This window comes from Diadema antillarum, unplaced genomic scaffold, assembly GCF_040938485.1.
Source record: "Diadema antillarum isolate AM-2024a unplaced genomic scaffold, OU_Dant_1.0 seq00000503_RagTag, whole genome shotgun sequence".
Taxonomy (NCBI): Eukaryota; Metazoa; Echinodermata; class Echinoidea; order Diadematoida; family Diadematidae; genus Diadema; species Diadema antillarum.
Window position 1 is genome coordinate 737,675 of NW_027271460.1, and position 14,433 is coordinate 752,107.

The 14,433-nt window shown below is 36.6% G+C and overlaps 1 protein-coding gene across 4 annotated transcripts in view; it reads right to left on the reverse strand.

Moving 5' to 3' along the window:
- Positions 1 to 14,433, reverse strand: part of LOC139733898 (uncharacterized) — a 91,098-nt gene that overhangs the window by 26,110 nt on the left and 50,555 nt on the right. For all 4 annotated transcript variants that reach the window (XM_071644707.1, XM_071644708.1, XM_071644706.1 and 1 more), the window contains 5 exons: positions 11,884 to 11,926; positions 11,005 to 11,083; positions 10,408 to 10,505; positions 9,757 to 9,877; positions 50 to 137 (listed from right to left, as the gene is read on the reverse strand). In XM_071644707.1, the coding sequence (XP_071500808.1) occupies positions 50 to 137; positions 9,757 to 9,877; positions 10,408 to 10,505; positions 11,005 to 11,083; positions 11,884 to 11,926 (429 nt within the window). The remainder of the gene's footprint in view (positions 1 to 49; positions 138 to 9,756; positions 9,878 to 10,407; positions 10,506 to 11,004; positions 11,084 to 11,883; positions 11,927 to 14,433) is intronic.

The following is a 14,433-nucleotide window of genomic DNA, read 5'->3' on the forward strand; positions in this document are numbered from 1 at the left end:
CTATTTGTATACTATGTGTGGCCTGCAGTGAAATACAAAGTGTAGATACCTGTACTATGTGTAGATCCACTCCATACATCTCCAGCCATTTGGCCTTGTTCAGGTAATTCAGTTCAGCTTGTGCAGGATTCATACCACTACAAGAGGGTGAGAAAAGAGAGAACGAGTGAAAAAAATGAGACATGTTGAACAGAAGGTTAAAGGAGACAAATAACATAATAGAAAATTGGGCAAAAGTGGGAATGAATGGGTCTAAATAGACTTTTCTTCTCCCTCTGAGTTGTTGTTGTTGTTGATCTACTGAGACAGGTCAGGATCACAGTGTGTGCTCCAGTAGGAAGCAGTGGTCATGCCACACACGACAGATTTGGGTACATTGTGTAGGGGATGCAAAGTGGGTTTTATAATGGAAGGAACAGGTAGGTTGCATTCCTGTTACGATGCTTGTTGTGGTTGACTTGGTATGGTGTTTTATGTCATACTCTGTGGAATACAACCTACAGCAGAATTATGGAGAAGGAGAGATAGAGAAAGGACTTACAAAAGGGGAAAATTACTTGGAAATTTATTCCTCAAGGAAAAGATATGGTTTCAACAAGAAAAAGGGAAGTGTACACTTAAAATATCTATGAAAGCTTCAGTAACATTAGAAATCATGGATCAAACAAGAAAAAAAACAACACTTGTACTGTACATAAATGACACTAATGCTTGCCTAACCAATAGTCACACTTTTCTTTGTACAGAGAGATAGAGATGTACTGTATACACTGTCATTTTCACGTACAAATATTTTGCGAATGAGGTCACGGACATTTTCGTGAGATGTTAGTTTTCGCGAATTGACACAGAGGCCTTCATAAGCGCACTATACATGTATACATGTACCTTAGCACATGGTGACATTTTTGCATGTTGTTGAATTTGCAGTCCAACTGTGTTTCGCAAATTCACAAAAAATTAACCCTCACGAAAATAACAGCTACAATTTTTAATACAATACAGTATGCCATCCGTAACATAAATCAAGAAACATATTATCTTTATATATCCCCAACAGACTATTTAGGAATTGTCTCAATTTATCCACCTACACATGTATTTCTTCTTTTTTTTTTACATTCCATGCACCATTAATATTTTTCATACTGATATGGATTTTCCTTCCTTGTAGAAAAAACTAAAGTTTAAAGTATACAGCAAACAATCAAATTTTTGAAGGAGTTACTTCTGCAAAGCTAGTATTGTAAATGCATCTCTTTATATTTTCTATTTTCGTATCTGGTTTGCTTTAATGTAAATACCCTTGGTTACAAATTGTAGACTAATGATGTCTGTACCAGTAGTACATGAAGCTGTACAGGCTGTTGACACATTAGTAACGTTCACACACAGTTGCCAAACTTGAAGTTTAGGTTAAAACTTAATTGTCTATGATTAGCTCCACTCATGAATTCATGACGCGTGTTCACATGCGCACCTAAACTTCAAGTTACAACTTACAAGTGAGCCCCACTCGATGATTACAACAGAAGTGCAGAGTCTTTGCTAGATGACCTTGTGCCCATACAAAATAATGCAGCGAACAAGACGTGAGGTTCACGCTAGCTCACATCTCGTTGATTATTGTGTCCACACGGAGCGAAACTACGAGTGGGGACCCCCCCATGGCTCATGAAGAGAGCCTAAACCCTAAGATATCTTGTGGTTTTAATCATCAACTAAACTCTTAAGATTGCTAACTTTCGAGTGCGTCCACACTGTGCTAAACTACAAGCCAATCATCGAGAGTCAAGTTTTCGACCTAAACTCAAAGTTTAGGAACAGTGTGTGAACCTATTATAAACTATTTTCACCTCCTACCATAGTAGACGCACACTGTGTCACTAGTCATGACTTTGGGTTGTTATGAGTCAAGGATAAACAAATAGCCAATTACTGTAATGGTCAATCCAAAGGTTGCACGGTACATCAACACTCCAGTGTACAGGTACTTTTATGAGCAAGTGAGCTAATCATTAACATGGCTTGCAAACAACAGATCACTTGCAGTACATCAGAAAAAAAAAAATTAACTACACTAATTACAAGTCAGACTAAATATTTGAATAATGTATGTCAGTGTACTCCAACATGTCACTATATATAGCATGGAACATAATGTACCATATAATTTGTTATGACTAGGAAATCAAACAATTCAAAAATGAAAATTTGCTTGGAATATGAACTATGAAAGGAAATGAAATTAAACAGAGAAATAAAGCAAAATTCCCTGGTCCCTACATTTCAATAGTTTTTCCTTATCCTTAAAAAAAAAAAAAAAATGTTTCTCTCCATTCCCTCTTGAGTATGCAATATTTCCAAACAGCCACAAGAAATATATATGGAAGTCATTATGGGATGCTTGATGCTTACGTTAAATGTACTGTAAAACGTAAATGTACTGTAAATTTGCAAATTTCACGAGCAGAGTTTCGTGAAATCAAAATGCACGCTAAAGATTGCTCTCTCTTCATGGCATAAATTTACTGTAAATCCAGATACACATTCGCGGTGTGACACTTTCACGAATTGGAGCTGATGCCCTTTTTTTGCGGCAAGAAACTTTTGCGACTTGCCACTGGCATGTGCAGACAAACACCTTTGCGTTCTTTACTTTCAAGAATCTTGGTTCCTCACAAAATTTTTGAAAGTTTCACGCACGCAAAAAATCATGGTTTTACAGTATACTGAAAGTTCTACGGTAAGAATTTAAAAATGAAAGAAAAAGAAATGAAAAAGAGAGACATTTATGCTCTGCATGGAAATGATGGAGTTGGGTTGTGAGGTAATGAAACTGACAAGACAGTCTGGGGACGGAACACCACCAGTCTAGGAAGTTTGCAGAGCGTTTGATTAACGAGGGTGCAATATTGATCTTTTTCACCTCAGGCCATCTGTCACTAAACTACTACATTCCTCTTTCCTTACAGTGTGGCAGAGAGAACAGTCTACACACATCACCAATACTGCCGCTATGGAGATGAGGAAAAATTATTGTATGGAGAGCTGATCCCTGACAACATACTTACTGACACACAAACACATATAACACATCTACAAGCACACATACAGACACACAGTAACACAGAGTACAAACACACACAAACACATTACACACACATATAAACACATGTATACAGACACACATACTGATACACATACAAACACACAGACTAATACACATACAAATACACATATAAAACATACATACAAACACACATACTAACACAGAAAACACAAATTTACAAATGCACATAAAATGATGCTTACAAACATACATCATGCATGCCCAGATCATGTATTCTTCATACGGTTACACTCACTCAATCAAATTTCGATGACCTACACCATATGTATCTCTCCCTGATAGCTCATCATGTAAGAATTGACATAAGTCAATTGTTATGCAAGTTTCATAGAGGTTTTTAGTTTTACAGCTTCAATGCACAAATGTTAAAAAATCAAATAAGAACACACACAAAAAAGAGCAAATTGTACTCACTTTGGAATACTTTCTTTTGGCAGGTATCACTGGAGTCAGTGAGATTTATATTTTTCTTGAAATGACAATGCATAAGAATTAAAGTTCATCTTTATAGCAACTTAAAGCGCTAAATATTTCACTTCTTTGTGGTCTTGTGCACTGTATCTCCTACTACATGTGGTCAAACATGGCCAGAAAGGAAGTATTGCATTAGCTTTAAAGGGACTGTACAGTACTGGTTGAGGTGAGGATTCAGGTTTATATTTATAACATTTTTTGGTGAGATAATGAGAAATGTCTAATGAAATATGAAAGAGCATGTAATTTCAAGAAGGATTCAATGTTTATTTGATGAAAATTGGCCTTGAAATGGCCGAGATATCCAAAAAAGCGATCCTAATGAAATTGACAAGCCACGAATTCTATTAGGATCTCTTTGTTTTACCTTGTTTTTAGATATCTCAGTCATTTTAAAACCAATTTTCATCAAACAAACTTTTGATTCCCCATAGAGTGGTTTCTAAATATCTCGCAAAACGTTACAAGCTGAGTCCTCACCTCAACCAGTATTTAACAGTCCCTTTAAACTTACGTTTTCCCTACTCTCTATGAAAGTTTGTTGACTTTCAACCTGACTTGGAGTAAATTCAAGAAACACTTTTTTTTTCTGAGTTCTATTCCCAAAGTGAAGACGTGATAAACACAGGCAGCACATATCCAAAGCCTCTTGGGCAGATATTCTGTATAATAACCATTGTTTGGTAAGGGGGGGGGGGGGGGGGGGGGGAGCCACAAAGCTCAAATCTAGAATAGCTTTGTTATTGGGGTCAGTTTTGGCAAGCACGTTTGTTTTCACAGGGGTAGTATGGTGTGCATCAAGTGGAAACCCATTATATTTGAGGCCTACCACCAGTGGATATAAATATATGGATGTGTATGAATGGGGGAGGGGTGTGAAAATTATGTATCTTCACTCTAGAATTGATTCAGGCATTAGCGAGTTTATTTTTCTTGCCATTCTGTGGCATCTTTTTTTAAATCCAACAATCTATCAAAGGGTGTAGTCTACTGTAATTTAGGTTCATTGCATTTTACCCTTACAAGAGCATAGGAATTTTCAACCAAAATTTTAGTTAATTTCATTTATAGATTACATAATACAATTAGACAAAAGCAGATGAGCCATTTTTTCTCCAATTTCAATGTTCAGAACAGGATATATCAGACATTTTTTAATTGATGAATATGCATTATATCAAGGCAAAACATTGAATGAATTATATTACAAAAAAATTGACCAAAAAAGAAAACAATGAAATCTCCCCTCCCCACCCTCTTCCTCTACCATCTATATCTTCTAGCAAAACTGTCATATCATTTACACTCACACACACACACATGCAGTCAATGAACAGTTTGTGCCAATTATCAAACCAGTAGTCATTGCATCTAAACACAATCCTGTACTGATGGGCCTACACAATGAGATGAATGGAATATCACATCAGTCACCACCATTTAATGAAACAATGGTGCGCAGCATGTCGACAGCTGAACCAAAATAGACATTGACACATTTTCATTAGTTCTGGCACAACTGCACAGGGAAAAAAATATATCTATATTTTTTCCATTAATAACTCATTTCTTGAAAGGGAGATGATACATCTATTAATACTGACAGATAAAACAAGTATGGAAGGTTACAATTATCAAGTGAGGGTAGACTGTTCCTAAATGGAGCAGTCTGCATGTGATCAACGTGGGTGTGGTTAATGCTGATTTGCCAAGAAATGTACAATGTATGTCAAATCATCTTAAATATGAAATGTCCTGAAATTAGATTTTATTTGAAAGAATATTTACACCATATGCCTTATGTTTCACAAACACCTCTTTAATATATGTTATGATTTTGTTGTTTTTCACATTTGCTTGTATACATGTAACTCATGATCTGTTAGACTGTGCAAAAGAAATCAACCAAACTGACTACAAGAGACAATGCAGAGATTTGTTGAAACATTGCTATTAAAAGAAAATATATCATCATCGACTGTAAATGAGGAAAGTTGATAGTTTTCAGATATGAATAAAAACATACTGTGTATGAAAACATTTAACGTTATATCTGTACAGGCAGTTTTTAGCAACTTTCCTCAGTCACACTAAAATAAATATAGATTACACTTCTGACGGCAGACCTCAACACAAAGACTCATTTTTGGTTCATTCTAAGTCACCTTGGAAAAAAAAAAGACAATAAGAAAGAATGTGGAAGTGGGTATAAAGATTGTGTACTTAACTATATAAACATGAAAAATATGTGAATTGCAAACATAAACATATTTTAAAGGGTTAGTATAGTATTGGTGGAGATGAGGAATGGGTTTTTAACTTTTTGAGATTCCAGGAAACCACTTGTGAAATAGGACAGAGCATACCATTTTAAGAAGAATTCAAAGTTTATTCGATGAAAATCAGTTTTAGAATGGCTGAGACATCTGAAACAAAGCGATCATAATAAAAGATGGGTCCCACCTTTATTAGGATCTCTCTCTTTTGGATATCTCAGCCATTTCAAAACAAATTTTCATCAAATAAATAGTGACTTCCTCTGGGAATTACATGCTCTTCTATATTTCATAAGAGGTTTCTCATTATCTCACTCACAAAAAAAGTTAGAAACATGAAATTAGGTCTTAACCAAAACTACACAATCCCTTTAAGTAGAAGTTCAACAAGACTACTGGTAAGCTCTGTCCTTTCCTTTTTCCCTCTCTTTCTGTCTCGTGGGCACACACAACACACTCACTCTCACACACTCTATCTCTCTCCAACCACAACATTCTCACAGCAGTACATGGGACCTTATCAGCTGGGTGTTGGAATGTGGAGAAGTATGCCTGGAATGTCATGAGCAGACCAGACAATGCTGAGCATCACTCTAACAGCAGTGACCCCCCCCCCCCCTTCCCTTCTCCTCAATGTGAACATCACACGCAGTGAGCAACACCAGACGTTAGCAAGAATAGATTAAATTTCAGTCTTTGTGAAGTGAGCAACACCAAAACATGGAGTACTTGGACATCTCAAGCAGAAAGGTGTTTCAGAGATGGAGTGGCAACTCTTCGTAATTCATGCAAACACATGTTTAGGTTCAAGGCGTTACAATGGGATGTCTATCATTCCACTACGCTTTGAAGTCATGCTCGGCAGCACTCTAGTTGCAAGACGAAGTTCGGAGACGAAGAACGCATTTCTCCTTTCGTTGAATTATAAGCTTTATTTCACCGCAAAATTTTAAATAAAATACTCAAATTGATTTAGAATAGTTTAGGAAAGAATTCAATAGTATAAACATGTATTTCTAGTTTCTTCGTAATTCGCAAATCGAAATGAAATGAAAATTAGGCCCTCTCAAAAACCTAATATTTTTCTATAATGCGCACATTTCCGCATGTTAATTTTCTATCTTTTGATACGGGATATTTTGACCTTTCAAATAAAGTACTCCGCTAATGCGTGTTCCAGCGTGTTTTTAAACTATTTGCTGTTAAAATCGTGAGTTTTACACTGCATTTTGATTCACTGCTCCAATTCAAGGTACACAAATTCATTGTTGCTGTCACATTGAAAGAGAGAGCGAATTGCAGTAGGAGCAAGTATTTCTAGATGTGAGAGCGCTAGTCCCGATTATTAATGCTCTCTTTTGTCAAAGCACATGGGTAACACCTGTAGTTAAACGCATAACTTCTCGGCGGTGCCGAGCATGACTTCAAAGGAGAGCAGCAGTTGTCTCTCCTTCTCTAGCACCTCCCTGTCTCAAGCGAAGTTTGTTGCTCAAAAAAAAACCAAAACAAAACGAAAAACAAAACTGCAGATTCAGATTGATGAATACTGTAAAACCAGAAATTATCACATGCCTCTTGAGTTTGCAAATTCTGGGAGAGCCAAGATTCAGGAAATTAAAATGCATGTGAAAGTTCTTGTCGACACTATTGTGCACTGGATGCCGGTGACAATTTGCAAAGGTTTGTGTGCCAGGAAAAAGACTGTCAGCTCCAATTCGTGGGAATTTCATGCAACAAATATCTCTTGCTTTATCGTACAATAAGATACAGCTGGCTTGTAAATTAAGGTGCAATTCCACACAATGTTCAAATTGGCGTCAATGAGTAAAGTCAAACCAAAAAAATGAAACAGAGGGAGTATCATCATAGTCAGACATACATACAGAAAAGTTATGGAGTTTTTAAAGCTGTTTTTTTCCCCCAATTCTAGCATTGACATACAGTAGAATCTTCAATCAATTTCCTGACTGGACAAGAGATAAATATATTAGACATTAATAGACTGGACATGACAGAAATAAAAAGTCTGTGTCCTTTGCAGTAAATTACTGTTGTGATAATGTTACAATGACTAGGGGGAGAGGTTGTGTATGATAGATTGACGAATGAAATGTGAGTTTTCTACTATCTTTGTATACATATAATGGAAGAACAATTAGCTGAAGATATCACTTCATCTAATTTACATACTGTATGAGCAATTGTAACCAACATCAATGCTCCCTGAAAACACATGAAACTTGTCAAATTTGGATAAAAACATCCACCATTCTGTGTCTCTGCTTTTCTCTTTACTATTTAAAGTCAACTTAATCGTGGAATGATTTTAATGACTGATCTTATTATTCAGTTGAGACTGAGGAAGTAACGAGTATTACTTCTGTTTATATGATAAAAATACCTATAGATGTACAAGAATGTCCGGTATGTGAAGATCAGTTTGTCAGTTGGCCAGACAACATACAGAAGTCTTGGTATACTCAAAACTGCAGTGAAATCCTCTCTCATCGAATCTGTCAGTTAGTTGCGCGATTACCAGTTCCACAAAGAAACCCTACACCATTGTTTCCTTATTCCTATTTACTGCACATAGTTCAAAGGTTAAACTTTCAATGGGGAATGAGGGAACAATCCTCCCGAAGAAGTCAAGAACTGCATAGCTCTGACTTCACATTGCCATGGCAACGAAGTGATACCCCATCATGACAACTGGTTGGATGCAACCAGGGGAAGGGGGCCAAAGCTCGCCGTTCATCGCCCCTAAACCCAGTGACTGGTGGGATTAGATTGCTGCCCCTTGACTTCTGAGAAACACAAGCATCACTGAGACAAGAGGGCCAGAGAGACAGGGAGAAAGAGAGAGGCGAGACTGGGTACAGCCACCCAGAAAATGTCTTTCTGATCGCCTCTGTCGACATGACCAGAGCGTTGCACGTCTGCTCTTCATGCCACCCAAAGACAGGGATCCTAGGATTCTAATAAGAATAGTGAGATAATCTTACTCTGGTTATTTATAGGGAGCCATAAATTGTGCCTTCATCTATGTCAAGAACTCAGTCTTAAAATCTGTTCTTTTCCCCCTACTATCTTTTGGACCTCAAGGAGTATCAATTTGAAAGCTATTTTGATATGGAGTCCATAACAGAGCCATCAATAAAGAAATTTAAGGAAGAGTAACCAAGGGGAGGTTTTTTGTTGTTGTTTGTTTGTTTGTTTTTTGATATTGATAAGGAAACATCTCAGTAGCTTCAGAGTCCACTTTCAAGCGATTGTAAATGTAAGATCCTGGGGTTGATTTACTTTCTTTCTTATAAAATCCTGAAATATGGGTCTCCATCTTAATACAATTCAGCAAAATCAGTTTCTAGATCTCCACAACAAGAATCTGGAAAGTCTTTTGCATGATACTCCATCTCAGAGTCACAATATCACAATACAGGACCCAAAACAGGACCCAGGTGGTTTTCAGAGCAGTGGCATGACTTCTACTTTAGAAAAAGAAAATTTACCTTACGTTACAGGAGCAACACCTCACAAACACTTCTTAGTAGCATCGTAAGGCAATAAACACCTTCTTTGCACTGAAAAAACACTTGGATATTCAATACGTCTCTTTGCCGCTGAAGTCTGAAATAATGCTTCCCAGGGGGCGTTTCATTATAAAGCTGTTCTTAAAGTTACGAACAACTTAAGAACGACTGGTGATCAGTTCTGATGTGCTATACTTATCAGAATTTCAATAATTCAGCACAAGAACTGATCACCAGTCCTTCTTAAGTCATTCATAACTTTAAGAACAGTGTTATGAAACACCCCCCAGCACCATCCAGGCCAGGCACATACAAAAACATTACAGTACAACAATTTGCTCACCTGATTTGTCTAAACTTTTCTGTGATGTCCAGCTCCATCTGTTCAGTCTGCTCGGGCACAAATCTGAACTCCGAGACAAGTTCTGGTCCATGCTCCTCCGGGTCATAGTCTCCCAGCTCCGCTGTCATGGAAACCATTCACACAAACTTAGAGAAATGTTGAAAATGATGTTTTCCTCCATGAATTATCCATCACAGTTAGTTATGATATTTGAATGCAAGAGCTCCCTCCCACTAGCAACGCAACTAACTCTGTAGTACATGTATTTCATACTGACAGTGAAAATATGTCCCAATTCCTAGGCTTTCTCATTTTAACTTTGTGGTACACAGTGTACTCTACAATCTGAAAAGGAATTGCCTTTTGTCAAAGTATCCTCATGCTTCATCATGTCCACATATCAATCATTGATGTTACAATCAATAAATTCAAAATGAAGGTAAAACAGTGATATTTGATCACTAATAAATGGCAGAGCACCACATCATAAGGATAAAACTTATCTTTTGAAGGAAACTGGGTTACAAATGGCCTAAAAGGCAGTAAATCCTGCAGTAATCTATCATACACACAAGCATTATCTTTCAAACAATAGTAACCTTATTGCAACTGATTGAGTAGTAATCTTACACAGATGTGGGGTATACTTACATTGCAGAGCCAGTGCGCATAGTTCAAGGAGTGTGTCGTATGATACCTGTAGCCTTCCTGATCGTATGTCTTCTTTTAGTTGTAAGAAAAACAAATACCTGGAAGAAATGATGAACAGACTACTGCATGAATTCAAGGACTATTAAATCACAATTGATTGATTGAATGAATGAATGAATGAATGAATGAATGAATGAATGAATGTACTGTAGAGTGAGCATTCAGCATATTATATAAAAGATGTCTTACAAAAATTGTAAAACACAATATTCAAAATTTGATTATCTTGATAGCAGTTATAAGAAAAACATGCATGTTTTCAAGTTATAATCAAATGTAAATAATTTGTTGTTTATAGTATAATTCATCATCCGGAATTTGTATGATTTTTGTATAACATTATGGTAGTAAAACGAGTACACAGTCTACATTGTAGGTCAAAAATCCTTATTACACACACAAGGAAAATATTATCAAAAGTACACTGCACATCTCTCAATACTCTTTCATGTTAATGAAAAACAATTAAAATGTGCAAATACACTGTATTGATCAGTATGAAACAAACGACAGCATTGGAAGAACACTGAGACAAACCTTGTGAATTCCTCGTGGAGGTTGTTGGGTTCTGAAGAGTAAAATTTGACACGGAATCGCAATGTGTATGGTGGACCAACTACAATAAAGAGAGAGAACAAAACATAGATTGATGAATAACAGGTGCAATGAACAGAAGATGTAAAAAATAGGTTTATCTGCTTTCATTCAAAGTAACATTGGATGAAGAGAACACGTTACAAAACCAGCTACTTCATTATCAAATGTGGTACACGATTAGGCAAACAATTTTGTTGTAACTAGGGCATACATGATGGTGCAAGCACTCTGTCTTGTTGTGATACTGTGTTGCCATGGCTACCACTTATTCATAGGCAAGGAAAAAAAATATCCTCTATCACACTGACATCACTGCAAAATCCTCTGACCACAGAAATCCTGACAACGAAAGCACAAGAAATCAAATCTTACACGGTCATTCATGGACACCTAAGAATAGACTTTAGAACTACTTTTAGATGATTATTTATAGTGGCCTATGGAAATCATCCACACGTTTTAAGGGAATGGAAGAAAAAATGCTCTTCTGAGAGGTCTAGCATTTAACCTGACCTATTAAGTTCTAAGTGTAGACCTGCAGGAGAAAGTTATCTGCACAAGAGCAGTGTAAAAGTGAGCAAACATTCAAAGATGAAAAATAAAGTTATGATTCACTACAATTCCTTTCATTAGCTAACAGATACGGCAGCAGAAATTCTTACTGACTTGGAACAGTTCTATTGGAGTACTCATACCAGGATTTTTCTCATTTCTTGCCCCTCTTTCCTATGTTTTACTACTCTTGTTCACAATTGATTGTTCTCCTTTATAGAATTCTTATACACGCTCATGTGCTTAATATCTTGAGGTTAAACTTACTTTTGACTTGCTTTTTGATGGTCTTTGTTGGATCTAACCAGTGCTGCAATCAAAGAGAAGAGAGACAAAGATAATTCAACACATTGTAACTCATTGATCATTTACAATCATCAGTTCTGACATTTACATTGTACAATAAATCACTTGCCTATATATTGTAAAGAAATCTTATAGACTTCTCTCTCCATCAAAGTGCTGGTCTATGTTACTTTTTTTTCACATGTGGGTAAGACTATTTTCATAGTTGCTTCATGAACTACGAAACTATCTGGACTTATCAAACAAGCCAGTGGTCTGTATAGTTATGACAATGCATATAAGACTCATACCTGAATAGAGAATAAAGATTTCACAAGGGCTAAGTACAATATGTATACTGTACAATGTACATGTACAGTAGTTGTAAATCATGGACAATTGAATTATTGCAGGCAGCTGTGACAATTTCACATTCACATGACAGTATACATATAATATGACACTATATTTTATCTCACTTTACATTTACTTTAGAATCTGGCACAGTTACACTTCAAAATTAAAAATAAAAATATTGTTACAATTTCACACTCATCTGAATCTTCACACTTTTCCCCATCAGCAAACTATACATATTTGTATAACATTTACATGTATATCAGAGTCAAAAATTGCACAGGCTTGATCAGATTTTTTTTTAAATGGACAGCCTGATGATGACATGAACAGCAGTGTGAAGGAAGAGAGTAATTATGATGTTTTCAGTGATAATGTATACATTGTACGAACATGATGATTTTTGAAACCCAGTTGGCAGGGACTATGTAGAATGTACACTATGTATTTGTTTATATACCGGTTTGAAAAGTACAACTCATATGTTCACAGAAATCAATCACAATAGCCATTCACAATGATGATGAAAAATCATGATGTAAGAAGCACTTGCAGGCAACATAACGATGATAGTTGCTAAGCAACTGCATCAAGGGTTAGGTTTAACATCGCCAGAAATATCACACACCGGAATGTCAATTTTTTTTTTTACTTTGCTTGGTAGTCATGATTTGCAGTGAGTACCCTCACTGCAAAGAACTTGCCATCATGTCGTGTGACTTTAATATACAGTTGAACCTCTCGTATCCGGACAAGTCGGGACCGGGGCTCATCCGGATAAGGGATTTGGCCGGATATGGGAGACTCAATGCTTTATACATACGTACATATTAAATATACATACACATGTACTGATGTAGCCCATTGTAGTACCACATGTAGTAATGTGTATACTGCAACCTTTTCATTGCTACACTCAGTAACAGACCCCAAAATAGAGGTTCGTGTTTGCAAGAATGAAATCATTTTCTTAAATTCTTGGGATGATTTATACCTATTAAATAATTATTAAGAAATGTATCAAGTACATGTAATTCATGTGTGTTTGTGTAACTGTTAGGAGTTCTCAAGGAGTTGGGAATCCCCCTTTCCTCCCATAATTATATTTTAAAAAAAATCACGGCGAGATTGCGTCCGTATAATAGAGAGATCCGGATAAAGGGAGGCCGGATAAGAGAGGTTCAACTGTATGCTAAATTTAGAGATCTCTTCCCACTTGTGAAATTACATGAATTACAGATCTGTAGCTGGCAAGACTGCTGTTTGCAGAAGCCACACAGGCAAAGTATGATGGCAAAACTTCAACAGTTTCTCATGTCAGCGACATCACACTTGTTTTTCTTTTATCACCAAAAGTAAACGTCAAATACCACATTTTTTTTTAATGCTAAGTACTGTATATTGTGCTGAAAATGGGCCAACGCACTCACTTGTGAGGATAAAGTTGATAACAAAATATTGTGAGGTCTCACACACATGTAAATGGACATACCATACACATAATTATCTTGATATAAAGAATACCATGTATAATTACCACCCTCTAGACTACATTCAACTTTGAAATCTAAAGTATTCTAGACAGTAGCAAGCTCAAGGCAAAAAAAAAAAAATAAATAAATAAAGGTCACATACAAACATGTACACCTGTACATCATACTACACTGTATGTAACTTGGTGATGAGATTGTGCACTGTGGAAAACATTTGAATTTAATGTCAGCATTTTGGGACTACAAAGTATCAAGTGAACAAACTTGCATTTCCCTCGTCTGGTTCCCACATTTGGTGTACATATGACACATGTCAGCTACACCCCCCCCCCCCCCACTTTCTTCTTGGTTTCCTGACCCCCTGGGGACAGGACCTCGACTTGACCTTTTCCCCATGAGGTCAAGGTGTTATCAACTGATCTACTCTGTAGAACAGGGAGAAGGTGAAAGCAGCACCCACAATGTCTTTTTAGTCTGATCAAGAAATATTAAAGGATCTAACTCTAAGGCTTCATTTACTCTGTGAGTCACCCTTACACTGACAGCAGAAGGAGAATAGTAGCTATTACAGCTCCTGGTACAACCTCTATGCATTGTTAAGGCCCTACAAGTGGACAAGAACATCCCCGTTTAAAATATGAAAATGGTGAGCTGGAAAAAAAACAACTAAACAAAACAAAAA